We start from the raw sequence: 27533 nt of genomic DNA on the forward strand, positions 1-27533 counted from the left end.
TGTAAAATTACTGCATATGTTTAACTTTTAAACCTAAAAAATTAAATTGAATCACGTGATATTTTTTGTTTATCAGTATTTATTTATATGAAAATACCGATTGTCAATCGAATAAGAGTGATGTTACATATACATTAATATTTATACATTAGAATAGTCTCTAATCGAAATAATTAATCGAAATCAGAACCGTCTCTAAAAAAATTATAACCAGAACCGAGAATTAATATGGGTCGATTTCAGTTCCTTAACTTAATATATATAATTAATTAAGTTTATTTTTATATATTTATATATATTATTTGAATCATAATAAAGTCAAAATAATATTTTGGCAGAGTTTTTAAAATCCCCAAAATATTTTTTATTTCCTTTTTTTAGCTCATAGTTTTTTTTTTTGTATGAAAAATTCACTTTATGCAAAAATATTTAGAAAATTTATTAAAAATCAAGAAATTTTAATTTTTACTTTTAATAAGAATACTTATATGTCAAAAATTCGTATGAAACGGTCTCACGGATCGTATTTTGTGAGACATATATCTTATTTGAGTCATCCATGAAAATATATTACTTTTTATGCTAACAATATTACTTTTTATTGTGAATATCGGTAGGGTTGATCCGTCCTCACAGATAAAAATTCGTGAGACTATCTCACAAAAGATCTACTATGTTGTATATAAAAAATGGACTTGAGATCTGCACGTGCCCGTGTACACGAGGATAATTCGATTACTTAAATTAGACTAGATTTCCGGGTTGAAAGATCCGATTTCCACTAACCAGATACTGTCAATGACCCGTCAAAATATTTAGCAAACCCACTACTTCACTACTCGCCGATTTCTAGGGATGTTTTGCTTTTTTGCACACACAGTATCGATTTTCACAATAATTTTGTATCTGTTGGTGAAGTAAATTATGGGTTGTCTGTAACTGTACTGTGATTGTGCATAAACGTACACACATACATACAAGTGCGTCGGTAACGGCTACATTTCTCTTCCTTTTGTTCGCATTTTGATTGCAGAGGGAAGAAGGATCAAGACCCAGAAAGAAAATGAATTTTAACAACGAGAAGTGAGCTTCCTGAATCTCAATGGGCCTTTTCGCTTTGATTTGTCTGTGTTTATTAATGGGTTGATTTTTTGGTTTTTTTTTTAAATGTGTTGATTTTTTGGTTTTTTTTTTTTTGGGTGGCGAGTTATGTTAATGCATCCCATTTTCTAAAGATTAAAACTTTTACTGGGTAACTGCAATTGAAATGCCTGTTCTTGATTTCGATTTTGATTTCGATTTTGCTTACCTTTGTTGGGATATTTTTTTTAAAAAAATTTTGCTTTAGTCAGGCTAGCAAATCAAAGGGATGGGTGTAAATGTGCTGTGTATCCTCTTCATTGAATCATTTTCTCGCCAATGCAATTGTTATTTTATATTTTAAGGTGTTCTGGAAATATTTTTTGAGCTTTTTTTGTACTGGGATTTATATAGTTTTCGGATCTTTTTCTTTGGGACTCAACTTTAGTTATTTTTTCATTCTTATGTAGACCTTTCCTGTCCGTGATTTATTTAAGTTAACAGCATGATTATTTGATCACTAGCGCATTAAGATTTGTAGGAGTTATATTTTTGTTATCACACCGGCTCTTGGTGTCTAAGCATATAGTGTAATATATCTTTTTCTTGTGAATTCGCAACAGTGAAATATGGAATTGGCAAGATCAGTATACGTGCATTGAAGAAAATAGCAGCATAGGTGAGTCTTAAACGTGCTTTGAGTCAATCATATTGTTTGTAGGTTATAATGTTCAGCTTTTCTCCATATGTTTGGCAGAATTACCAAAATGCTTGTTGAATGGTGTGAGCCAAAATGAACAAAGTCTCTCTTATATGTTTAGTGACGAAGCTACCCCTCTGAAGGCTTGCGGAGATTTAGCTTACCAAGTAGCTGATTGTGGTATAATAGATATTCCTTTCTTAGATGTATCCCTCGATATATTTCTCTGTATTAGATTAGATATTGTAGCTAGTTTTGTCCCTTTTTGTGAATTGCATTTCTTTGCTTGCTGCAAACTTAATTTCTTGTTTTTACTTTCCATTAACTTAGTTGCATCCACTCAGCCGTATTTTCGACTTTATCTGAATAATGGACTTGCAAAATGACTTCATATATCGTAGACATGGCTTACACGCATTTTTGTTTAACCAATTTAAGAAGTGACAGGGAAAGAATTAGAGCAATGCGATGAGCCTTCCTCTCAAGCAAAAAGGCGCCGGATGCTACAATTCAAATCTGAAGGTTTGGAGGCACCATTTTGCAGTGAGGCATTTTTAAGATCCAAGGTGGATGCTAAATTATATTCTTCTCTTGAAATTTTGTTCTATTTCATCTACCTAATACTTGGAAAGAGATAGAATGCCATTCACATGGCCTTTTGAGTTTAAATGTATAGAATTTATTGTTTAGTTTTCTCATCCAACTTGGCAAGAGATAATGTTGAAGACAATTATAAAACTTGAACCAAGTTTGTTTAAAAATTTAAAGCATTTGTCTACATTTTCTCTTCGCAGTTCACACATTTATCACACGTCGAAGCTCTTTTGTTTCAAAGATCAGGTTTATAGAGCTGTTAGAAACCAATTTTCTCGAAAGCTAATGCTTATGAGAGCTGTCCAAAATTGTGGTTTTATTATTTGCTTTTTTTGTCTTTGTCCCAATTCAATACTAAACAAGTTTGAATGAACTGAATATTTGTATCAGAAATCCCTCGAATTGGTTTGCCATTTCCATAAAGGATATAACTGACAACTTAACATGCACTTTCAATTGTAAGTCGAAGATCAAGGAATATGTCGGAATTAATATTTAAGACGTCATGTGCATGTTGATCACACATTAAGTAAATAAGATCTAGAAATAAGCAACAAAGATTTAGTGAAAATATACAAAGTTTTGTGCATAAGGGACTTTGAACTTGTGGCCTTCTACCCAAGTACCATGTCAGAGATCTTTTTTGAAACTCCTAAGCTTAGCAGTTAGTTATGTGTCACAAACTTGCCTGTTTATACATAAGACACCAAATCTTCTGCTTTTCCATGTTTAGGAGACACATGATTCTCTCGAGGATGCAATGTCAAAGATGTCAGATTGGGTTGCTGGATTTGAAGGTTTGTTTCTTGCAAAGTATATTTTGTTTATCTATAACGAGATACACAATTATCAAAATTGATGAACTGGATATTGAGTGATGTCTCGTGTATTCAGAATGCACATCTGTATCCGGTAGCGAGTGTTTGGACCCATCATCTGAAGGCTGGATTGCCGATTGCTTTAACGACGTTGATATGAACTTCAACATCGAAGATATGTATGTTTCCTTGAACTTCAACTTGATATGAATTTCAACAAGGAAGATATGTACGTTTCCTTGAACGTCAACTTTTCTTTTAGGCAAAATAATGTTTGTGACTAGTTTCTTGATATGAACTAACAGCAGTGCATCTGGAACTTCTGATATTCAAATAGACATTAGAGGTACATGAAAATGTTGTTACCCAATGACCATTGTCAATCATCTACTTGCTTTTGCAACAGTTTCTTCATTGTTAGCATTAGTTTCCTGTCATTTCATCGTTGTATTCAAGCATCTATCATTGTTACTGCAGATATTTGCAACAGCTCTCCTGAGTATGATGCTAATGCTGTCAAAAAGCATACTGTTCACCCTCGTGGAAATGTTGTTTTCAGAGGTAATGGTTTCTTCTGTTTCATTTTCCTGGAATTATTCTCCCATTTAGATCTTCTCGTTCTTGATTATTGAACAATGATGGCTCCTGCCGCTATTTATGTGGCACAACGATTGTATTGTGGCATATGAACTACTTACTATATTGTTTAATAGATTTGCGTTGAACCATTGTCGCTAGCTACGACTTTTAGCATAATGATAGTCCTCTCGATCGACAATGAGAAAAGATTTGATTTGTATCACTTATGAAAATATCCGCCAGACAAATTTGTGGACCTTTGTTTGATACACACAAACCTACCCTATTTTTCTTTTTTTCACCACAGGTAGAAAATCATACATGCGTACACCTCCTAAACTAGCCTCTTCGGTAGTTAAACCATTTGCCTTCATAAAACCATGTGGTGTACACGGAGACATAACTCTGAAGGACATAAACCAGAAAATTCATCCTCCTCAAAAATTGCAGCAGAGTAATGAAGATCTTTCGGATTCTTGTCTGACATCAGCATTCTCCGGGAAACCTGTAGTTGGGAGAACTAAAATTCACACAGAAGGTGGAAAAGGGAGTATAACAATTATGAGAACAAAAGGATAGCGAGATTGCTACTTTTTGGTACATCAATAGATGTTCTCTCTTTACTCGTCGGGGAGAATCACCGAGGGAGCTAAGGGGACCTCATTGTGGTTCATGAAGCTTATAACTGCCAGAAATAATTTTATTTCGAAATGGGCTGGTTTTTTTAGGCATTCAGGTGTTTTGCAGTATTTAAGGATCTTAATCTTTGATTGATCTTATGTTATCTTTCTTTGTCTGTTGAAAAAGAACATCTGTTATTCAAATGTAAAAATTTTGTATCCATTTGGTGAGAATCACCGAGGGAGCTAACCGCGACCTCATTGTGGTTCATGAAGCTTATAACCGCCAGAAATAATTTTATTTCCAAACGGGCTGTTTTTTAGGCATTCGGATATTTTGCAGTATTGAAGGATCTTGATGTCTGATTGATCTTATGTTCTCTTTCTTTGTCTGTTGAAAAAGAACTTCATCTGTTATTCAAATGTACAAATCTTGTATCTATTTGGTATTCCTTGTATTGAAACTTGAATATGATATAATGATTATTAGCTTGTTCATAAATAATTCCAAGCTTGTTGCATTTTGAAGGTCTTTTCAAGGACAATTGTCTCTTTTCAGATTAAAGCGAACGGAACTGCTTTTCTCCTATTGGCTCTTTTCTCTTGTTGGGTCATACAACAATCCAACATAAACTCCCGAATCAACAAAAACTAAATATAGAAAACCTTGATCCGAAAAAACAAAAAAAAACACCATATTAGCTCTTCCTCATTTCCAGGTGGTTAGGAGTGGGCATGGCAATATCATCAATCATCTACTCTTCCTTGTTCGCGGTCTCGCTGCTCTTATTGTTGTGCTTTTGAGCATACCTCTGGTTCCTCAAGAACTTTCGGGTCCATCCCTTTGGTTGATGGAATGGCAATGGCGTTTGAGTTTCTTTTCTTGATGACATTTCTGTGGGCCTTGTACGACTGATTGTGAGCCGTGTGATTCTTCGACTTCGCCATTTTTACTCCTTTGCTGCTGACAACACTTATGTGGTTGGCCATTCTACTTCTTCGACCGATTGTGAGCGTGTACCTGAACCCACCAGCAATCTGATTTCTATTTTTTTTTAAAAAAAAATTAACATAAAATCCGCCTAGGCCTAGGTGGGCGATTAATTTGGCGATGCCTCACCAAAAGTCCCACCGCCTAGGCCGTGATTTTTAGAACACTACTTTGTAACAAGAGTAGGTCTCTTGTGAGATGTTTCACGAATCTTTATTTGTGAGACGGGTCAACCCTACTTATATTCACAATAAAAAGTAATACTATTAGCATAAAAAATAATATTTTTCACGGATGACCCAAATAAGATATCCGTCTCACAAAATACGATCCGTGAGACCGTCGCACACAAATTTTTGTCTCGTAACAAATACTAATGTCACATGATTTAATCAAATCATTTAGTGATTATAGTGTTGACGAATGCCAAATGGTTTCTGAGAGAAAGATTCTTGATTTGGAGAAGTTCCCTCCCTTTCTTTTAATTTTTTCTGTTCAATTTTTTTCCGTGTTCACACAAAATACAAATGGAATTCGACCCCTATACGTGCTTCTTCTTCTTTTTTTTTTTTTTTTTTTTTAAGTTTTGGCCCCTTCTCTTTTTTCATATTTCTGACTTAATTTAAAGCATAAACTATAACAATTAAATATATTTTACTTGCTCGAACACCAAATAAAATGTATGCTTACTTGTTTTTCACAAATTCAATTAGTAATACATCAATCTTAAGATTCATATCAAAATAATTCAAAAAATGATAAAAACAACGAATGATGAACTTCAAAATTTATATCCAGACCAACGAAGAATTATGATACGAAAGCAAACGTTCAATCCAATCATACACCAATTATATTAGTAAATTTTCAATATTTGATCAATACAAGTCATTTAGCAAGGCGTGATAATTGATTTCGCTAGCATGATTTGTACTGATCGTGATACATCCCATCATTCTATCACACAAATTTTAATTATTATTTTTTAATAATTAAGGTATTCATGCTTTTTTTAAAAAAAATTAAAAATCAAGTCATTCCTTTCTTAACGGCGTGACTTGATTTTTTATTTTAAATAAAAACAACAAGTTAGCCCGTCAATATATCACGTCAATGGAGAGCGTATAATACTGTAACTTTCCTATGGCTTTACTTATTTAACTATTTCTTGTAATCACCGTGAAAAAGACCAAATATCAACTACTACGAATAGAAATATAATTAAATTCTTGGAAATCATTTATAGGCATAAAATTTATATTTACTCGTATTTTTTTTGCTAATTTTGTATAAAATATTTAGAGATTATTTTTAAAATAATAATTTAAATTAGATATTTTTTGTTATTTCTTAAAATTTACGACATTTTATTAAATGACCAATCAAAGATGTTGACACTTTAATAAATTGTAGGTTAATAGATAACACCATAATTATAATGATTTTATCCAATGAGTGCTTTTTCAAGCTTGAAATTAATATTTTTGGGGATAAAAATATGAGACAATCTTCTTCACAAATTTTTCATTATCTCACAAACAAAATGAGTTCAATTTTCTTATTTACATTTGCCCTTTGGTTGATTATACTTCCAATTCATGATTCCTAGGCTTATGACTATCCAAATAATGGAAATACAATGGTTGAAAAACATTTTCCCAAGTCGATGGTAAGCAATGAGGGTGAAAAGGTGCCACATTGGGGTAAACCTCATAAACCTCGACCCCAGCCTACGCCTAAGCCACCACCAATTCGTCCACCAACACCACGTAATCCAGGTCGACGGATTCGTTCTCGTTTCCCTCACCGGAATTATCGTCCTCCACGTCAACACTCTCCAGCTCGTGGCCGTGGCGGTGTTGGAGTCCATCACTAGAGAGCTGGCATACAGTGGCTGTAGGTTGGAAGCCTTAGAGAGTTCTAATTTAGTAATTTTGAATTTATGAATAAATAATGTTGCCGTGGAAAATTTAAGTTATAAATTGAATAAAATGATCTCAATTTATGTGAATGGTATAAAATAACACTCCTACATTATTATCCAAGTTATTAGGTGTAATAAAACTAGATATATGTGTTTGTTGCTGATAAAGAACAGTAACATCATTACATCAACATGTCCAACGTGTAATGACATCATATAATTAATAACAAGAATAATATATTATCTAAAAAACAACTATGTTGGAACATTTAATATTTGCAATCTTGATTTGAATGTTAATAAAACTTGTTATTTTGACTCTAATAAATTTACCTAAGTGCGCATACAGTTGAAACTGATCAGATTTGAACTAATGAGTTCTCGAGCCAAAACTAAAGCTATTTAGACGCAAACTGAAAGTGCCAACTGCTTGTCCAAAATTAAACCAGTCCAACTGATATATCGAAGACCAGTTCCACTGAATCAGTGAAAGCAGACCAGCTGACGAGCCAACTGATTACACCAAACCAGTTCAAGACTAGTCGAATGACCAGTCGAAGACCAATTAAGCTGACTAGTTCAGAGCATCAGTTTGGAGCAGAACAGTTCGCAGATCGTAGCAATATTCCAGCTTTGCACAAGGGTAACAAAAATTGTCCGATAAAGGACAATAATAAATGTTGCAGCAGAGCTTAAAGTCAATACATTCCAGAATGGCTGTCAGAAAGTACATACACAAATTTCGAGGAACAGATTCAAAATACAACCGACATAATTGATGAGTCTTGATGTACGATCAACTTTGTGCCTATAAATATAAGATGAAGATCATCAAAGAATACAAGTGTGTGTACAAGAAGAAGAGGACACACTTAAGTCATATCAACTTAGATTAGAAGCACAAATCCCTCAGTCTGTGAGAACATCTTTGTGTTATATTTATAGATCAGTTCTCATATACACATACACAATCACTCACATATACAGAGAGTTAAGCTTAAAGTTCAGTTGAGTGAATATTTACACAAAGACGTTAAAAAATGTGTGTAATCTTCGCATAAAGACGTTGAATAGATGTGGGCTGAGAGGTACTGTCTTAAGTCTTGTTGTGTGCTAGGAGTTCGGTTAGTGTAATATCCCAGCCTTTTATCCTTTTATTGTCATTGATGTTATTCTATGGTTTGGTGTTATGAATGAAACGTCTGCTATTCGTTTTCTTAAAACATGCTAGATTTTTTTTTTAAACCTCACTTAGCATCGGCCGAACCATAAAATATTTTTGACACCATTTTAAAAATAAATCAACCAACTAACATTTGAAAAGTATAGCCCATACTATAACCTCTCAAAACCACTCGTAAATAAAACGTCGTAAAAATATTTTTAACATAACTTGAAATCATAAATCATAACTAGTGCGGAAAACTAGCGTCGGTCCTCGGGTTATGTGCACCTTCAGTCCAGTCAAGTCAACCATCAAGACCTCCATAAACATATTCGTAATCACCTGCATCAATCACACCTAGTGAGTCTAAAGACTCAACACGTCATATTCTTGATATCAAGTAATACGTAATACAGTTAACATATAACAGTGAAAAATACTTGTACTTAAAATATCGTTTTCATGAAGATGCATAAACATAAATATTTTCGTAAACATTTTCATGATGCATAAAAACATTTTCATAAAAACGTTTTCATATAAACATAAACATATTCATATTCATATCCATATTCGTGTCCATATTCATATTCATATTCATGTTCATGTTCGTGTTTGTTGAATTCAGATCGTGATTGTGACTCGTATTCTTAAACGTATTGGGCGATGGATCCATCTAAAGAAACCACAGTACTGGGCGGCGGAGACACCAGCAACACTCTCACCAGTCAACTGGGCATTGGCCAACGTATTAACATATTCGTATTCGTATCATGTATTCGTATTCGTATCCGTATCCAAGGAAACACGATCGTCGGGCTCCCACTGGGACCATAACCCTCACGATATTTCCAACATGTAGTAGTCACAATCCCTTCACGTCCTTCAACATGTTATCATCACTTAATAAAAACATGCATATAATATCATTTTATTTTGAAACCAAGCATGCAACATATCTTTTACATGTCCAATTTAATCTTTAATAATTCATGAACATTTCAAAATCATATTTACACATATAAAAATTCATAAACCTACATAACCATTGAAAATAATCATATTATCACATAAAACAGCATTCAGGACACTGCCATGACGTTTACTAATTTCTAGGTGTAAAAAGACCGTTTTACCCCTGAACGTATAATTTCTAGTTTTTGATATTATCTTGAATTCATTGACTCTAACATGTCTCAAATAATTATTTAAGCCTAAATTAATTTTCTCATATTTTTACTTGGCATAAATCGATGACTTTTAATTTAATCTTTAAATGTGACGTATTAATGCGTTTTAATCCCGAATTAAACCAAACCTTAATATAAAATTCCCAAATTAAAAAATTAGACTTTTAATAATTATTTAAGCTTAAACCTAATTTTTCATAGTTTTATGAAGCTTAAAACTAGGCGTTTCAATTAACTCGTTAATTAGCGTTTCGTGCGGCCATTAAATCCCGAATAAATCCAAAACTCATTATTTTGATCCCAAATTTTAAACATAGCATTTTTATGATTTATTCTACCTTTCCAAGTCATGAGCCACCCTCGTGGACCCTTGGATTTACTTTTTGTTTTATTATTTTCGTTTTTGACACCTTATTGAACACACCGAGCCATCTCCTAATTTTCTCGAGCCACGCCCGAGCCGCCTTGAACCAAAACCTAGCCAACCCATCTAGGGACTCTACTGTCCAAGCCCAGCCTGAAAAACAATCCCTGGCAGCTGTTAAACACTTGACCCAACCTGACCCTAACCTTCCCTAGACCCCGACTAGACCACGCCCAGACCGACCCAAACCCCTGGACGCGAGCAGCCCCCAACTGAAGAACACAACAGCATCCTCGTATAACATGCTGTCCATGCTTTCATCATGTTCTTTCTCGACCAGCAACCAGCCAGGCCGCACCAGCCCCTGCCCAGACCTTCGTGCACCCTCTTAGGACCCTAAGGACCTAGCCCAGCCCAGCCCCAAGCCCCCTGGCCGAGCCTATTTCTTCCCTGAACCAGCTAACACCTGCGCTACTCCCCTTTCTAACTCTTGGGTGGAGTCCTTCCCAACAAGGACTCTTCCCAGCCCACTTAGCTCGAACCCTAGCATGATTAAGACCCTACCCTTGACTCCCCCTTGGTCTTAGCTCGGTCCTGGTCCCAACCAAACCCAAGCTAAGCACCCAACTCGTGAAAACTGAACCATAAGATCATCCCGTGACAGATTTGGTTCCAGCTTGGCGTGTTCTGTTTCGTGCAGGATTTGTGGCTGGTTCTAGGACTCTAAATTCATGAAAACAATGCTTGAACATAACCTATATCATGGCAGCCCTTTTACACACATAAAAACATGATTTTTGGAAATTAAAAACACCAATTTAGAACACATAAGCATGTAGTTACGAAAATTTAACTTGTGTGCTATGTTTTCTTTAAAAATCATGCATAAACAAATACTATGGTGTGATGATGAGTAAAAGGAGAATATGGCGTGCCTTTGCGTATTTAACGCATGAAAAACCGTTGACGATGACGAAGAACGGAGCAAGACCTTTGGCTTGAATCACCCTTGGCAATTTCTCGAAAATTCCTTCAATGTTTAAGCATGTGTGTGCCGTGTAGGGTGGGGCAATTTTTCAGAATTGTGGCCGTGTGTTTGTGTAGGAATTGTAGGGTTTTGGGGTGCTAATCATATATTATATACTAATTAACACTAACAAGGCTTTTAGGCCTATTAAGCCATCAATTAGGCACATTAGTTTAATTAGGATTTAAATAGAATATTAAAATAGTTTTTGGTAAAATAGTTTGTAGATTAAATAGCCGTGTTGCTAAAAAGTTCGCATTTTTGATGAAAAACCAACACCGATAAAATTTTCGTCCCGGCGTATTAAATCATCTCAAAACCCCATATTTTCAAAAATAAGAAAAAGCATCACCCATAATTTAAATAATTAAAAGCAACTATTCCAATAAAAACATTTTCTATTTTTCACCCTCGGTCTCCGTTCCTCGATCGCAACTCGAATAACATTTAAAATACATTTTAATGCAACCATATATAAAAATATAATTTAAACATACAAATATGCACAACATAATTAATTAATACAATTAAATCATTTAATTGAAACACACAAAGAATTTAATAATTTGTGCATGTGGTTCGCGTGGAACTTTAAATTTTCGGGGCGTTACAATGAATATATGGTTAAATTATTATTGATCATGGTTATTGATATGGTTTATGAGTATAATTGATGGAAGGGTTGATATTGCATGTTATAGCATCAATATGATTATTGCATTGTATTCATGGTTATTTATTGTATGGTTTTGGTATGGTAAGTATATGGTTGTGTATTTGAGGAGTTGTTGTTGTCATGAAGGTATAATGTTGGGAGTTAGATTGATGGTTTGGATGGTTGGAGCCAAATAGGTAATTGGGGTGCAGAAACGGTATGAAAATTTTGGTATTTGTTACGGTTTTTAGCATAATGAATGGGATAATTATCCAAATAACATGAGGTCAATTGCATTAGAAAGCTAAGATCCAATGCTACAACTTTCATGTTTTGAGTTTTGTTCAAATAGTTGAGGAAGATGAGCCAAAAGTGGCCCGAAGTGTGTTATGTATATCGTCGTTCCAGCACTGACATATTTTGGTAGAATGAGCATAACTTTTTACTCAGACCTCCAAATGATCTGAAACTACTGGGAGATTCAAGAAAAGACATAGGGCTACAACTTTCATGTTACCACTTTGGCTAATTCGGAAGAAAAAGTGCAGTTTTGGTCCTTGGACCGAGGGTACACGGACCCCTACACGGACCCAGGCACGAGGTCCGGGTCTTGCCAAACGAAATTTGTAATTTACAGTGTGTACACGGACCCATACACGGAGAGGGGCACGGGGTCCATGTCTTTGGCATAGAAAACATATTTTTAAGAGTTTTAAGCCAATAAGTTAGCCATTTCACTTACTCCTCTTGCATCTATCGACTTGGGGAGCTAGGGTTCTTCATTTCTTCTCTTAATTCCTTTCTTTCCAAGGTTTGGATCTTCAAGTTGGAGGTGTGATCTTTATATCCTCAAGAGCAAGTAACTAAGGTAAGGAAAATTATCTTTTGGGTATTTGGTTGAGATGAAGGGAATGGTGGTTTAGGCTTGAATGATAATTTATAGGTTGAAGATGTGAAGTTAATGGTATAATCTTGATCTTGTGTTGTAGGATCAACTACCAAGAAGCTATCACAACAAGTTTTATTGGTTGTAAGTGGGCTTTTTCCTTGAATGCATCTTATAACCTATATGTATGATGAATGATATTGTTATTGTTCCTAGCTCCTTTAATCCATTGATTATATATTTGCTATGTAATAGTTAATTGATTTAAAGAAAAGGAAAGAAATTTTGATGTCAATTGCTAAGAAAGGAGCTAGTTCTAATTACATGCACTCCACATGGTTGATAAAATGATTCAATGGTTCTTTTATGGCTTGATAGTTATATGGTAGTGGTGGTGCTTCTAGCACTTCTAAACCCACATAACGGAAGTTGATCAACATTTAACATGTACAGTGACTGATTTTGACTGAAATGTACATGTATACCATCGACGGATGACTTATCAATGCCATACAAGGGAAATGAGGGAAATGGTTGATAGAATGCCATCTTATAATTGTTATCTATATATTCCATTGAATAATGACATTTCCTATGGTGCAATTGTAATGATTCCTTTCTTTACACTATTGTATATGTAATTGTTATTGAAAGTTCCACTTGCTGAGTTTTGTAAACTCATTCCAGTTATGTCATGTGATGCAGATAAAAAGGAATATCGATAGAAGTGTCGAGGCATGGAAGGTGCATGTGCCAAAGCTTGGAGGATGATGTTTTGATAAAATGTGGCAATTATAAAATGGTTTTGAGTATTGTACCTTGGTTCATGTTTTGAACAAGAAATTATGTCTTTACTTTTGTTAAACACTTGGTAATTATGGAGATCGGATCTATGTGTTTAGTGGAGGTTTTGAGAATATATATGTGTATTTTGGAAAGATTGATTGTGGTAATGTTTACTTTGTTTGCTTGGGAATATTTTGTAAGTTTATATTTATGGGTAAACTTTGCCAAAATTTTATTAATTATTATTTTTCTTCAAATCTTTTATAAGGCTTCCACATTATTGCATTTATAGTTTAATGTCATGGGATAAGGGTGTTACATTTAGTGGTATCAGAGCAACGTTTTTCGGACCAATGATTTGGCACATGTCTTCCTATGCTTGTGACACTTCGGTATGTATCTTTCTGCATCTCATTGATGTATTGGTATGATGATAAGCTTTACATGTAATATGTTTTGAAAATGATTTTAAATTGAGATGCAATATAGGAAAATGCCATCCAAGAGAAAAGCTCCTGAAGTACTTCCTCTAATGTATTTGATGAGTTTGGTAGGCTACTTCATGAGCAAGCTAAAGTGCATAGGGAACAAATTCAGCAACTTCTCCGATTGCAAACACTGGTTGAAGGTAGAGGCCAAGGTCTTGATCAACGAGTTCAAGAACGAGTTGTTGAGGGAGCTTATGATAAATTCAAGAAGATGAATCCACCCAAATTTGTAGGGAGTCTGGACCCTTTGATTGCAATGGAGTGGGTGAAGGCGGCCGAGGCGATCTTTGATTACCTTAACTTTGATGATAATGATCGAGTGAGTTGTGCTGTGTTTCTCTTAACCAAGACCGCAAGAATTTTGTGGGAAGCAACCAAGGTAACGATTAATGTTCAAACATTAAAATGGAATGAGTTTAAAGATTTGTTCTATGACAAGTACTTTCCTAGCGATGTTAAAGCCCGCAAGGTGAAAGAATTCTTGGAGCTAAAGAAAGGGACAATGAGCATGAATGATTACATCTTGAAGTTTGAAGAAGGTTGTCTTTTTGTTCCTTTCATTGCTAGCAATGACAAAGATAGAGCTGAGCACTTTATGTGGGGGTTGAGGGCAAAGATTAGAAGAGATTTTCGAATGTCGAAGGCTAATTCTTACAAGGAGATTGTTGAGAAAGCATTGATGGCCGAATATGATGAGAAAGAGATTGATAAAGAAAGACAATTCAGGAGGCAAAAATTTGTCCAAAAGGGTCAAGCTTTAGTTCAAGGAGGAAAAGGAGGACACAAGGGGAAAGGAAAGGAAGAATATCGTGGTAAAGCTCATGCGATGCCATCTGAATCAGATAAGCCTTTATGTCCTAAATGTCATAAACCACATAAAGGAGAGTGCCTAGTTGGAAACAACAAATGTTATAGATGTGGAGGAGTTGGGCACATTGCGATCAATTGCACTCAATCATCGGGCAAGGGCCGAGTTCAGGGGCGTATTTTCTCTTTGACCAAGGAAGGAGTTAATCCTGATTCGTCAATCATTTCAGGTACCATTCTTATTTCAGGCAAGGTAGCTACTACTCTTACTGATACTGGCGCCACACATTCTTTTATATCTGAGCAATTTATGCATTCTCTGGGTCTTGCTCCTGTTGTTGAAATTATCCACTTTTCTATTGTGCTTCATTCGGGAGATTATATTCATTCTTCAAATTTGATTCGAGCGTGCCCTGTTCAAGTGGATGAGGAATTGTTGAACGCCGATTTGATTGTCATTCCTATGATTGAGTTTGATGTTATTTTGGGAATGGATTGGTTATCTACTTATCGAGCTGTGATAGATTGTCTAGCCAAAACAGTACGTTTTCCTTCAGGACATGGTGATAGTAGGGTCTTCACGGGGTCAGGTACTTCGCTTGGCCTTTCTTTTATTTCTTGCTTGCAAATGCAACGGTTGTGGTTAAGGGTTGTCATGGGTTTCTAGCATCGGTGGTAGATATAACTAGAGAAGGGAGTGGGAATGCGAGTGACATTGATATTGTGAGGGATTATCTTGATGTCTTGGCGGATGATATGCCGGGATTACCACCAGATAGAGAGGTGGAATTTGTTATTGATATTGCACCAGGTACCGCACCGATTTCTAAAGCCCCTTATCGAATGGCCCCAACTAAATGAAAGAGTTGAAGAGTCAATTGCAAGAGTTATTAGATAAGGGCTTTATTAGACCAAGTTCATCTCCATGGGGGCACCGGTATTATTTGTGAAGAAGAAAGATGGGTCCTTGAGACTAGACTGTGTATTGACTATCGATAGATCAACAAAGTAACGATCAAGAACAAATATCTTTTGCCCAGAATTGATGATCTTTTTGATCAGTTGCAAGGTGCTACTATATTTTCTAAGATTGATTGCGGTCAGGGTATCATCAATTGAAAGTAAAGGACTGTGACATACCTAAGACGGCTTTTCGAACCAGGTATGGTCACTACGAGTTTTTGGTTATGTCGTTTGGATTAACTAATGCTCCTTCTGTATTTATGGATCTTATGAATCGGGTTTTCAAGCCATATTTGGACAGTTTTGTTATTGTCTTCATTGATGATATTTTAATCTACTTAAAGACTCGAGATCTACATAGGGAGCATTTGAGGATCGTGTTACAACAGTTGAGGGACAACCATTTATATGCTAAATTCAAGAAGTGTGAATTTTGGCTGGAGCAAGTTGCATTTTTAGGTCATATCGTTTCCAAGGAAGGAATTGATGTGGATCCGGCTAAGATTGAAGCAGTTAAGAAGTGGCATATCCCTTTGACAGTTGCGAGGTACGAAGTTTCCTTGGGTTGGCAGGGTACTATCGTCGTTTTATTGCCGATTTCTCTAACATAGCCTTGCCACTTACTACTCTGACGAGAAAGACAGTTAAATTTGAATGGACTAATGAATGTCAGCAAGCATTTCAAGTATTGAAGGACAAATTGACTTCAGCTCCAGTGTTAGCACTTCCTCGGGGAGTTGAAGACTTTGTGGTGTATACAGATGCTTCCAAGAAAGGTCTCGGTGATGTGTTGATGCAGCGAGGCAAAGTCATTGATTATGCTTCTCGTCAATTGAAGGATTATGAAAAGAACTATCCGACTCATGATCTTGAGTTGGTAGCCATTATTTTTGCTTTGAAGATCTGGCGACATTATTTATATAGCCAGAGACCGATGTATTCTAGGACTGTACTGGGCTGTAGCCCAGCCCACTTTTTTAATAATTTAGCGACGGTTTTTCAAAAACCGTCGCTAATATTTGTGACGGTTTTAGTAAAACCGCCGCCGATCTCGATCGGCGACGGTTTTAATTGCACCGTCGCTACTAGTGACGGTTTATTCAAACAGTCGCTAATAACAGTCGCTATTAGCGACTGTTTTTTGAAAAACCGTCGCTTTGTTTAAAAAACCGTCGTACATCAATGTCTTAGTCCAATCAAGTCCCGTCCATTTACAAGGATGAGACCAAATTTATCCTCTGATCCGCCCCACCTCAATTCTACAAAATTTCTCTCCCAAGTCCCAAGCCCTTTAGCGACAGAATAGAATTGCGGACTCCCGAAGAAATCGAATTGCTCATCGGCAAGGCAACAATCCAGGTAAGAATCGGCTATACATTTTTTATTTTGTTTTTTATAGCTTCTCTGTGTGTGATTTGTGGTTTCTTGATTGTTTGTTGTTGAGTTGTTGAGTGACTATTACTTGTTTATTTGGTTAATAATTATTTTATTCTTGTTTAGGATTATAAATTGAACTATTTCAAAATGGAATATCAATCTGCTGCAAAAAAAGAAAAACATTGATATCCTCTTTCTTTAAGAAGAGAGATCGTCAAGCTAGTGAAGATACTTCAATTCCTACGGTCCTTACAATGCAACATCAATCCAGTGAAAGTCTTCTATTTCCCAATATCCAAATTCCTTCATGTTCCTCTCCTAGAGACGATCATCAGTCTTCGTCTACTTTTATTGAACGAGATCCAGGAAAAAGAAAACAGATATGTGAATATCATGTTAATGTACGAGATGAGATAAGACGTTCATATCTAAATATGGAGCCTTATCAACCAGATATGTTGGAGTATCCAGGTACAAAATTTGGAAGCCAGAATCGTCGTTTTCGGAAAAAATGGTTTCAGAAATTTTATTGGTTGGAGTATTCGCCTTCAACAAATAAGGCATATTGTTTCTATTGTTTTCTTTTCCTAAATGATGTTAATTCATCTAATATCTCGGCATTGGTCAATGAAGGATTTGACAATTGGAAAAGGGTAAACCAAGGAAAAACATGTGCTTTTCTTGCCCATATTGGTTCTGCAGCTTCTTCACCTCATACTATGTATGAGAGAAGGGCTGAAAATTTGATGAGGCCCTCACAACATATTGATAAAGTGATGCATGCACAATCTAAAGAGGAAAAAGAGAAAAATCGTCTGCGTTTGAGCACCTCAATTGTAGCTGTTCGTTGGCTAGCACTTCAAGGTTGTGCTTTTAGAGGTAACGATGAATCTCTATCTTCATCTAATTGTGGAAATTTTCTTGAATTGGTGAAGGCTTTTGCAAAAATGAATATAGAAATTGATGAAGTTGTGCTTGAGAATGCTCCAAAAAATGCCCAATATATCGCTCCAAAAATTCAGAAAGAGATTTTACATATTATGGCCAATAGAGTACGACAGATGGTTCGTGAAGAAGTTGGAGATAAATACTTCTGTATTCTTGTTGATGAAGCCCGATATATATCTAAACGAGAGCAAATGGCCATTATATTGAGGTTTGTGAACAATCATGAGATTTTGACAGAAAGATTTTTTGCCATCAAAAGTGTTAGTGACACTACCTCAATGAATTTGAAAAATGAGATATCAAATGTTCTTGTTTATCATGATCTCCATGTTAAGAAAATCAGAGGCCAAGGATATGATGGTGCTAGCAATATGCGTGGAGCGTGGAATGGACTTTAAGCATTATTTCTCAAAGATTGTCCCTATGCATACTATGTCCACTGTTTTACACATCGTTTACAACTGACATTGGTTTCTGCAGCTAAGGATGTTAGTGTTATTTGGGAATTTTTTTCTCATTTGGACGATATTGTTAATATTGTCAATATTGTCACTTCTTCTACTAAGTGCATTGCTGAATTACATACTGCACAGAGAAATGAAATTGAGTATATGTTGTCAATTGGAGAACGTGATTCTGGAAGTGGTGCAAACCAGATTGGTAATTTGCAACGAGCAGGAGCTACTCGTTGGAGTTCTCACTATGATTCGGTAAAAATCTTGATAGGTATGTACACTGCAACTTGCAAAGTTTTTGAAGTTCTCAGTGATTATTCTCCAAATGGAAGAGTTAAGGCTGAAGTTCGGGGGATTTACAGAAACATGGCAAGCTTTGAATTTGTGTTTATTTTGCACTTAATGCATAAAATTATGAGAACAAGAGATACTCTTTGTCAAATTCTTCAAAGAAAATCTCAAGACATTTTGACTGCTATCACATTTGTCACTACTACCAAAACTTGCCTTCAAGAATTTAGAGAATGTGGGTGGAATGAATTTCTTCAGGAAGTTAAAGTTTTTTGCTCAAGAAATGAAATTGATGTACCTGACCTTGATTGTCTATATAAGATTGGACGTTCCTGTCGGCAAACTACAATAGAACATCATTACCACTTTGATGTTTTTAATGCAGCAATAGATTTTATTTTGATGGAGTTAAATACTCGGTTCAATGAGTCATCGGTGGAACTTCTTTCTCTTAGTACAGCTTTAGATCCTAAAAATTCATTTGACTCATTTAACAGTGATGATATTTGCAAGCTTGCAAAGAAGTTTTATCATGGAGATTTCACAGATCAAGAAATTGTTGCTTTGGAGTATGAATTGATACATTATAAACTTGATGTGATGCAGAATTTAAAGGTTTCTACACTTGTTGAGTTGTGTCAGCAATTGACCGAGAGTGAACGGTCAAGTGTTTATGTTATGTTGACTAGATTGATTCATCTTGTTTTGACATTACCTGTGTCTACTACCACTACTGAGCGGGCTTTTTCAGCAATGAAGCATGTGAAGACGGCACTTCGCAATAAAATGGAGGATGACTTTCTTTCCGATTGTTTGACACTCTATATTGAACGAGATTTAGCTAAACATATTGATGTAAATTCTATTATTGATGAATTTTATGTTTTAAAATCTCGTAGGGCACAACTTCGTTGAACGATATAATGTAAATTTTTTTTAATAATATATAACTTATCATATTGACTTCAAGCCCCCCCCCCCCCCCCCAACTTTTATTCCTGGATCCGTCCCTGTATATAGCGTGAAATGTGAGATTTTCTCATATCATAAAAGTCTTAAGTATCTCTTTACTCAGAAAGAACTGAACATGCGTCAGAGAAGGTGGTTAGAACTTGTGAAGGATTATGATTGCACTATTAGTTACCACCCAGGAAAAAGCGAATGTAGTTGCTGATGCATTGAGCCGAAAGTCAGGTTTTCAATTGGGTTCTATGATTCAAAAGACTCTGTTGTTGGATTAGCAGAGAAGTGAGATCGCATTAGTTGAGGAAGGTACGATCGCTCGACTTTCAGCCTTAGTTATTCGACCGACTTTGATTGACAGAATTAAGCATGAGCAACAGTTGGATACTCTTTTGTTGGACTTGAGAGCACAGGCAGAGAATTAGGGAAATTCTGAGTTTGGATTGAACATTGATGGTTTGATTACATTTCAAGGCCGTATTTGTGTTCCTGTTGGTGATGCTATTCGTCGTGATGTTTTAACGGAAGCTCATACTGCACCTTATTCAGTACATCCAGGCGGCACCAAGATGTATCAAGATGTTCGTCGATTGTATTGGTGGCCAGGTATGAAGAAAGATATAGCAGTATTTATTTCTGAATGCTTGACTTGTCAGCATGTAAAGATTGAGCACCAACGACCGGCAGGCTTATTGCAATCCTTACCTATACCGCAATGGAAGTGGGAACACATCACTATGGATTTTGTTGTTGGGTTGCCAAGAACTCAGAAGGGCTATAATTGTATTTGGGTGATCGTGGATAGATTGACCAAGTCATCACATTTTCTCCCTGTCAAGACGACATATTCTATGACTCAATATGCGGAGACGTATGTCCAAGAGATTGTAAGACTTCATGGAATACCCGTGTCGATTGTTTCAGATCTTGATACAAGGTTTACATCTGAGTTTTGGAAGAGTCTCCATAAAGCTTTGGGTACAAAGTTGGCCTTTAGCACAGCCTATCATCCTCAGAGTGATGAGCAATCAGATAGAGTTATACAGATTTTGGAGGATATGTTGAGGACCTGTACTATTGACTTTCCTGGTAGTTGGGATTCGAAGTTACCTCTTGTCGAGTTCACATATAATAACAGCTACCAGTCATCGATTGGCATGGCATCATATGAAGCATTATATGGTAGGAAGTGTAGATCACCTTTATATTGGGACGAAGTAGGAGAAAGAAAGATGTTGGGACCCGAGTTGGTTCAACAAATGGTTGATGTGGTCGCACTGATCAGACACAGAATGAAGACGGCTCAATCTCTACAGACAAGTTATGCAAATGTTCGACGAAGGCCTTTGGAATTCAATGTAGGTGACCATGTGTTCGTTAAGATAGCTACCCTCAAGGGAGTTATGAGGTTTGGAAAGAAACCTAAGTTGAGTCCTCGCTATATTGGACCTTTCGAGATTCTGGATAGGATTGGTGAACGAGCGTATCGATTGGCTTTGCCTCCGGATTTGGATCGAGTTCACAATGTCTTCCATGTTTCAATGTTACGGAAGTATTTGTCCAATCCATCCCATGTTCTTCGACACGAAGCATTGGATCTTTTGCCTAATCTGAGATATGAAGAAGTGCCGATTCAAATTATTGACTACAAAGTTAAAGTGCTAAGGAACAAAGAAATTGGCTTTGTTAAAGTCCTTTGGAGGAATCATGTGATTGAAGAGGCTACATGGGAACCGGAGGAAGAGATGAGACAACGTTATCCGGATTTATTTTGAAGTAAGCAAATTTCGAGGACGAAATTTTTTATAAGGGAGGGAGATTGTAATATCCCAACCTTTTATCCTTCTATTGTCATTGATGTTATTATATGGTTTGGTGTTATGAATATATGGTTAAGTTATTATTGATATGGTTTATGAGTATAGTTGATGGAAGGGTTGGTATTGCATGTTATAGCATCAATATGGTTATTGCATTGTATTCATGGTTATTTATTATATGGTTTTGGTATGGTTATGTAGATGGTTGTGTATTTGAGGAGTTGTTGTTGTCATGAAGGTACAATGTTGGGAGTTAGATTGATGGTTTGGATGGTTGGAGCCAAATAGGTAATTGGGGTGCAGAAACGGTATGAAAATTTTGGTATTTGTTACGGTTTTTAGCATAATGAATGGGATAATTATCCAAATGACATGAGGTCAATTGCATTAGAGAGCTAAGATCCAAGGCTACAACTTTCATGTTTTGAGTTTTGTTCAAATAGTTGAGGAAGATGAGTCAAAAGTGGCCCGAAGTGTGTTATGTATATCGTCGTTCCAGCACTGACATATTTTGGTAGAATGAGCATAACTTTTTACTCAGACCTCCAAATGATCTGAAACTAGTGAGAGATTTAAGAAAAGACATAGGGCTACAACTTTCATGTTTACCACTTTGGCTAATTCGGAAGAAAAAGTGTAGTTTTGGCCCTTGGACCGAGGCTACACGGACCCAGGCACGAGGTCCGGGTCTTGCCAAACAAAATTTGTAATTTACAGTGTGTACACGGACCCATACACGGATGAGTGCACGGGGTCCGTGTCTTTGGCGTAGAAAACATATTTTTAAGAGTTTTAAGCCAATAAGTTAGCCATTTCACATACTCCTCTTGCATCTATCGACTTGGGGAGCTAGGGTTCTTCATTTCTTCTCTTAATTCCTTTCTTTCCAAGGTTTGGATCTTCAAGTTGGAGGTGTGATCTTTATATCCTCAAAAGCAAGTAACTAAGGTAAGGAAAATTATCTTTTGGGTATTTGGTTGAGATGAAGGGAATGGTGGTTTAGGCTTGAATGATAATTTATAGGTTGAAGATGTGAAGTTAATGGTATAATCTTGATCTTGTGTTGTAGGATCAACTACCAAGAAGCTATCACAACAAGTTTTATTGGTTGTAAGTGGGCTTTTTCCTTGAATGCATCTTATGGCCTATATGTATGATGAATGATATTGTTATTGTTCCTAGCTCCTTTAATCCATTGATTATATATTTGCTATGTAATGGTTAATTGATTTAAAGAAAAGGAAAGGAATTTTGATGTCAATTGCTAAGAAAAGGAGCTAGTTCTAATTACATGCACTCCACATGGTTGATAAAATGATTCAATGGTTCTTTTATGGCTTGATAGTTATATGGTAGTGGTGGTGCTTCTAGCACTTCTAAACCCACATAACGGAAGTTGATCAACATTTAACATGTACAAGTGACTGATTTTGACTGAAATGTACATGTATACCATCGACGGATGACTTATCAATGCCATACAAGGGAAATGAGGGAAATGGTTGATAGAATGCCATCTTATAATTGTTATCTATATATTCCATTGAATAATGACATTTCCTATAGTGCAATTGTAATGATTCCTTTCTTTACACTATTGTATATGTAATTGTTATTGAAAGTTCCACTTGCTGAGTTTTGTAAACTCATTCCAGTTATGTCATGTGATGCAGATAAAAAGGAATATCGATAGAAGTGTCGAGGCATGGAAGGTGCATGTGCCAAAGCTTGGAGGATGATGTTTTGATAAAATGTGGCAATTATAAAATGGTTTTGAGTATTGTACATTGGTTCATGTTTTGAACAAGAAATTATGTCTTTACTTTTGTTAAACATTTGGTAATTATGGAGATATGATCTATGTGTTTAGTGGAGGTTTTGAGAATATATATGTGTATTTTGGAAAGATTGATTGTGGTAATGTTTACTTTGTTTGCTTGGGAATATTTTGTAAGTTTATATTTATGGGTAAACTTTGTCAAAATTTTATTAATTATTATTTTTCTCCAAATCTTTTATAAGGCTTCCGTATTATTGCATTTATAGTTTAATGTCATGGGGTAAGGGTGTTACAGTTAGGCAGTAGGGTAAATCTTAATCTAAGAGACGTTAAATATATGTGGGCTGAGAGGTACCGTCTTAAGTCTTGTTGTGTGCTAGGAGTTCGGTTAGGTGGTAGGGTAAGTCCTAAGTTGAGTAGATTTATACAAAGTATTGTATATGATAGGCTCATAATAGTTGCATTTTTTGTTGTCATGTCTCTCGTTGTTACCACTTCCAAAGTGCTTAATTGACACATTTTTGTGTGATTTTATTATAGAATGAAGTTTTCTGCTCTTGCGATAAATCTGGGCTAAAAGAGTGATTTTATATCACAATTAAAGTTGCCGATATCTTCTTAGTGGAAGACGTGAAGCAGAAAAGTTCAGAAGATGTTTTTGAATAAGGCGTGACCACGCCTTACGACTAATTTTCGGCTGCCAAGATAAGATTTTGTGTAACAAACAAAATCTTCAAAAAAAAAAAAAAAAAAGCCACAATCTCATGTGGAGGAAAGAGGCGGTAGAATCAAGATAAAGATCTCCCAATATTCTCCAAATATAACACACAATTTCCTTCCACCAAAAAAGGTAATCAACAAGAGGCGGCACCGGAATTTTCTTGTTTTTCCTCCCATCAATTCGCACGAGAACAAGCAGACAGCAAGGTTGAACAAGAACGAAAAAAAAAAAAGAACCTCCTCCAATAAAAGCATCTCACGTGGAAGGCTAGAGTGGGGTGCATATCATTTAGTTTGTATTTTTTTTGTTTTAATTTTATTTAATAATCATGGAGATTGCATACAAAACCATGCTTGGCTAAGTTTTAACTATGATTTAAGGGTTATTTTTAATGTTTAATTTATCACTGTGAGATATTTGTTCTTAGATTTAATATTCTTTTTATTCCAAGTATTTGTTGATTTATGATTTAATTCTATGATTATTGTATATCGTTTAATCTGACAATTTAATTCGATGTATGATTTTCTACTGCTAATCATAAATTCAGTGATCTCTAATTGTCATGAATGAGTGGTACACGAGTAACATAGATTAGATGTGTTGTGATATCATAATATATTTAATCCAAATAAATCAACGAAACTCGATCTATCAATTGCAGCTATCTCGGTTGTTAGATTTTAGGATTAATTGTTTTCACAAAACGAAGATGCTATTTTTAATTAATATAGAATGCTATCATGCCCAGTTAGTTATTGATAAGTTTTGACGGGATGCTGGGTTCAGTCAATTAGTTTATGAAAACACAAGAATTTTAGCGACTATCCCTATAATTCTGAGGTTAATTGCTTGGAACAACTTGAATAAATTGTTTATTTGCCGATGAACAGTGATATGATTAAATAGCAGAACTTCCTTGAATCTGATCTTTCTCATATTAAATTCTTTACTTTATCTTAGTTGATTAATTGTCATTTAAATTTATTGTTTTCCGTTCTTGAAGTAATTTAGTTTAGCATTTTATTAAATTAATATCCCAAAATCACCCTTTTATTTACATTTTGCTCGAAAGAAATAAATATCCCGTTCCCTGTAGATTCGACCCTACTCACCATTACACTAATTTTATTTAGAGAGTAGGAATTAGAGTTTGGTGGCACAACGATAGCACATCAGTATAAATAAAAATCTTCTAGTGGATCCTACCCGCGAGTTAGAAGGGGTGAAATATGAGCATTTGAAATCTCCGAACAATAATAAACAAATCTTGTCTTTTTATTTCTTTTTATCATTGCATTGCATCTGTTTTAAAACTGATTTGATCAGTTCTGCTGATATCAGTTCACTTCTCTACATAATTAATTAAAGTGATACAAGTTACAACTGATGATCAAAAACCAATATTTAAAATATAAATAAAATCAAATAAAAAAATTAGCGTGAGTTAGTTTGACATTATAAATAAAATTGAATAAAGTAATTATTCCTATATATTAGTAAAAATAATAATTTGAAAATCTACACAAATAATAATATTAACAAACACATAATAATTTCAAGATATACACATACTAATAAATATGTGACTGCGTCACAATAAATTTTTTTAAAAATAAATATTGGTGGCACGCTATCTCAAAGGCTTGGCTTTTTTGTTAAAAAAACAAATTATTCAAGCAACTCTTTTATGATAGCGTAATTTGATTAAGTAGTAATAAATTTTTGAATTTATCTTGAATAATTAAATTAACCTAACATTATAATTTGATTGCGTCGAAGAACGTATTTTGCTAAAATATTTAATACGTGACTTTTTATTTTTTATTTAAAAAAAAAAAAACTAAAACAAGGCATACATCATAAATTTGTTTTTATAAGAAAGACAACTTAACAAAAGTATACATACAAAAAAATTCTATACTTAAGATTATTATTATCGTAACATATAATTATACAAAAATTAAAAAATTAATAATAACAAAATATAACATTATTGTAGCTCGTAATTATATCGTGAATAAGACGGAGAATGTATTTTTTCAAAAATATTTAAGAATCAAGTTAAAAAAGAGTGATTATTTATTTTTTAAAAAATAAACTATGCGGCTTTCATTTTTTTTAAGTATAATCTTTTAAATTGAATTTGGAACAAAAATATACATAAAAAACACATTAAATCTAAAATTATTATTGTCGTAATATATAATTATACAATTATTATAAACAATAATAATAATAGTAAAAAATAACATATAATATTATTTTCTTTCAATTTTCTAAAAAAATAATAATGATAATTTATTATAATAAATAATTTGGCAATATCATTACAAAAAATAATAATAATTTAAAACATGTAATAATTAAAATAAAAAACTAAAATATAAAAAAATATTTTAACATAAATAATAATTTCATTTATAAATTTAATATCTAACATAAATAATTTATATTAATATACAAATTTTATATAGAAGTTGAAACAAAAATTTACCTGCAAGAACACAAAAAATTCAAATTAAATAAAATTTGGCGTGAAGTGATGAAACAAATTAATTCAAAAATTCATGGGAATTTAAGAGTGAATATATGAATGAAGAGGAAATGCTCAAAAAAAAATGATACATACTCTTCGATTTATAGAGGGAAAAAAAAAAAGAAATGCTTCATTGGAAATAATAATGTCCCCGAATAATTATTTATGATGTAGTTTTGCAACCGTTAACCCATGACGCACATTCTGAATCATACAACTTTAATTTCTTTTATTTAAAGCAAGTTACTCTTATTCGGTAGACATGACTTGTCTTTTTTTAAAAAAAATTACAAGTCACGCCTATTCGGCAGACGTGACTTGCATTTTTTCAAGTAAGTGTCACTTGTTTTTTTTTAAAAAAAAATTATGAACATTTTATTACGCTTACTGAATTGATGTGATATTTTAGTTATAAACATTTTCATTTTTTATTTGTTTTATTAAATTATTAAAATAATTACTACAAACTGTTAAAAAATGATCTTTAGCTATGTTCCTTCTCTTGTGAGAACTTTTAAAGGGTCTAAGTTTTAGCAAACGGTCCATTCAATCAATACGAGATAGGTCAAACTTTTGTTGAAAAGAAAAAACCGAAAATTCAAGTCAAAAAACAGGATACCAAACCAAACCAAATCAAAATTTTATCTTGTATACAAATATTAAAATCGAAGTTTATGTTGTTTAGATATAGATTATAAATGTCAAAATCGAACAGATTGAAAATACTGAATTTTAATTAAATTAACATTTTTTAATATTTTTATTTAGATTATATATTTTATAAAATGATATTTAGTGAATTAAGTTAACTTTTAGTTGATTATTATTGTTTATTTCATATACTTTATACAAAATGTTTTATCAAAAAATTAACTAAGAAAGTAAAATATTATATTTTAAAATATATTTTAATTACTAATTTAAATAAATGCCCAAATCGAATAAATCGAATTGAAATAACCTAACCGTTTTAGTAAAAAACCAAATCTAAGAGATAAAATG

General features: G+C 34.3%; 1 protein-coding gene and 1 pseudogene across 3 annotated transcripts; one reads left to right on the forward strand and one right to left on the reverse strand.

Moving 5' to 3' along the window:
* The first annotated feature begins 780 nt into the window (after nucleotides 1-780).
* On the forward strand, nucleotides 781-4840 carry LOC142547759 (protein XRI1-like). Of its 3 annotated transcripts, none has more exons than XM_075656201.1 (9): nucleotides 781-1083; nucleotides 1704-1759; nucleotides 1838-1960; nucleotides 2219-2346; nucleotides 3108-3171; nucleotides 3269-3371; nucleotides 3501-3538; nucleotides 3670-3753; nucleotides 4079-4840. In XM_075656201.1, the coding sequence occupies exons 1-9, from the start codon at nucleotides 1064-1066 to the stop codon at nucleotides 4348-4350; spliced, it is 888 nt and encodes a 295-aa protein (XP_075512316.1). In that variant the 5' UTR covers nucleotides 781-1063; the 3' UTR covers nucleotides 4351-4840. The 3 variants fall into 3 exon arrangements, with proteins under 3 accessions (XP_075512316.1, XP_075512317.1, XP_075512315.1); XM_075656202.1 differs by having other exon boundaries at nucleotides 2228-2346; nucleotides 3498-3538; XM_075656200.1 differs by having other exon boundaries at nucleotides 783-1083; nucleotides 3498-3538.
* Nucleotides 4841-4971: 131 nt separating this feature from the next.
* LOC142545043 (large ribosomal subunit protein eL29z-like) lies at nucleotides 4972-5430 on the reverse strand (annotated as a pseudogene).
* Between the last annotated feature and the right edge of the window lie 22103 nt (nucleotides 5431-27533).

The sequence above is a fragment of the Primulina tabacum genome, chromosome 5 (genome assembly GCF_025594145.1).
Source record: "Primulina tabacum isolate GXHZ01 chromosome 5, ASM2559414v2, whole genome shotgun sequence".
NCBI classification, from domain to species: domain Eukaryota; kingdom Viridiplantae; phylum Streptophyta; class Magnoliopsida; order Lamiales; family Gesneriaceae; genus Primulina; species Primulina tabacum.

What these genes read in the sequence shown, in the direction of transcription:
- LOC142547759 (XM_075656200.1), top strand. Translation starts at nt 1,064, where the DNA reads ATGAATTTTAACAACGAGAA. An exon ending in TTACCAAGTAGCTGATTGTG is followed by an intron (nt 1,961 to 2,218) that starts GTATAATAGATA and finishes AACCAATTTAAG; the next exon opens with AAGTGACAGGGAAAGAATTA. An exon ending in TATTCAAATAGACATTAGAG is followed by an intron (nt 3,539 to 3,669) that starts GTACATGAAAAT and finishes TTGTTACTGCAG; the next exon opens with ATATTTGCAACAGCTCTCCT.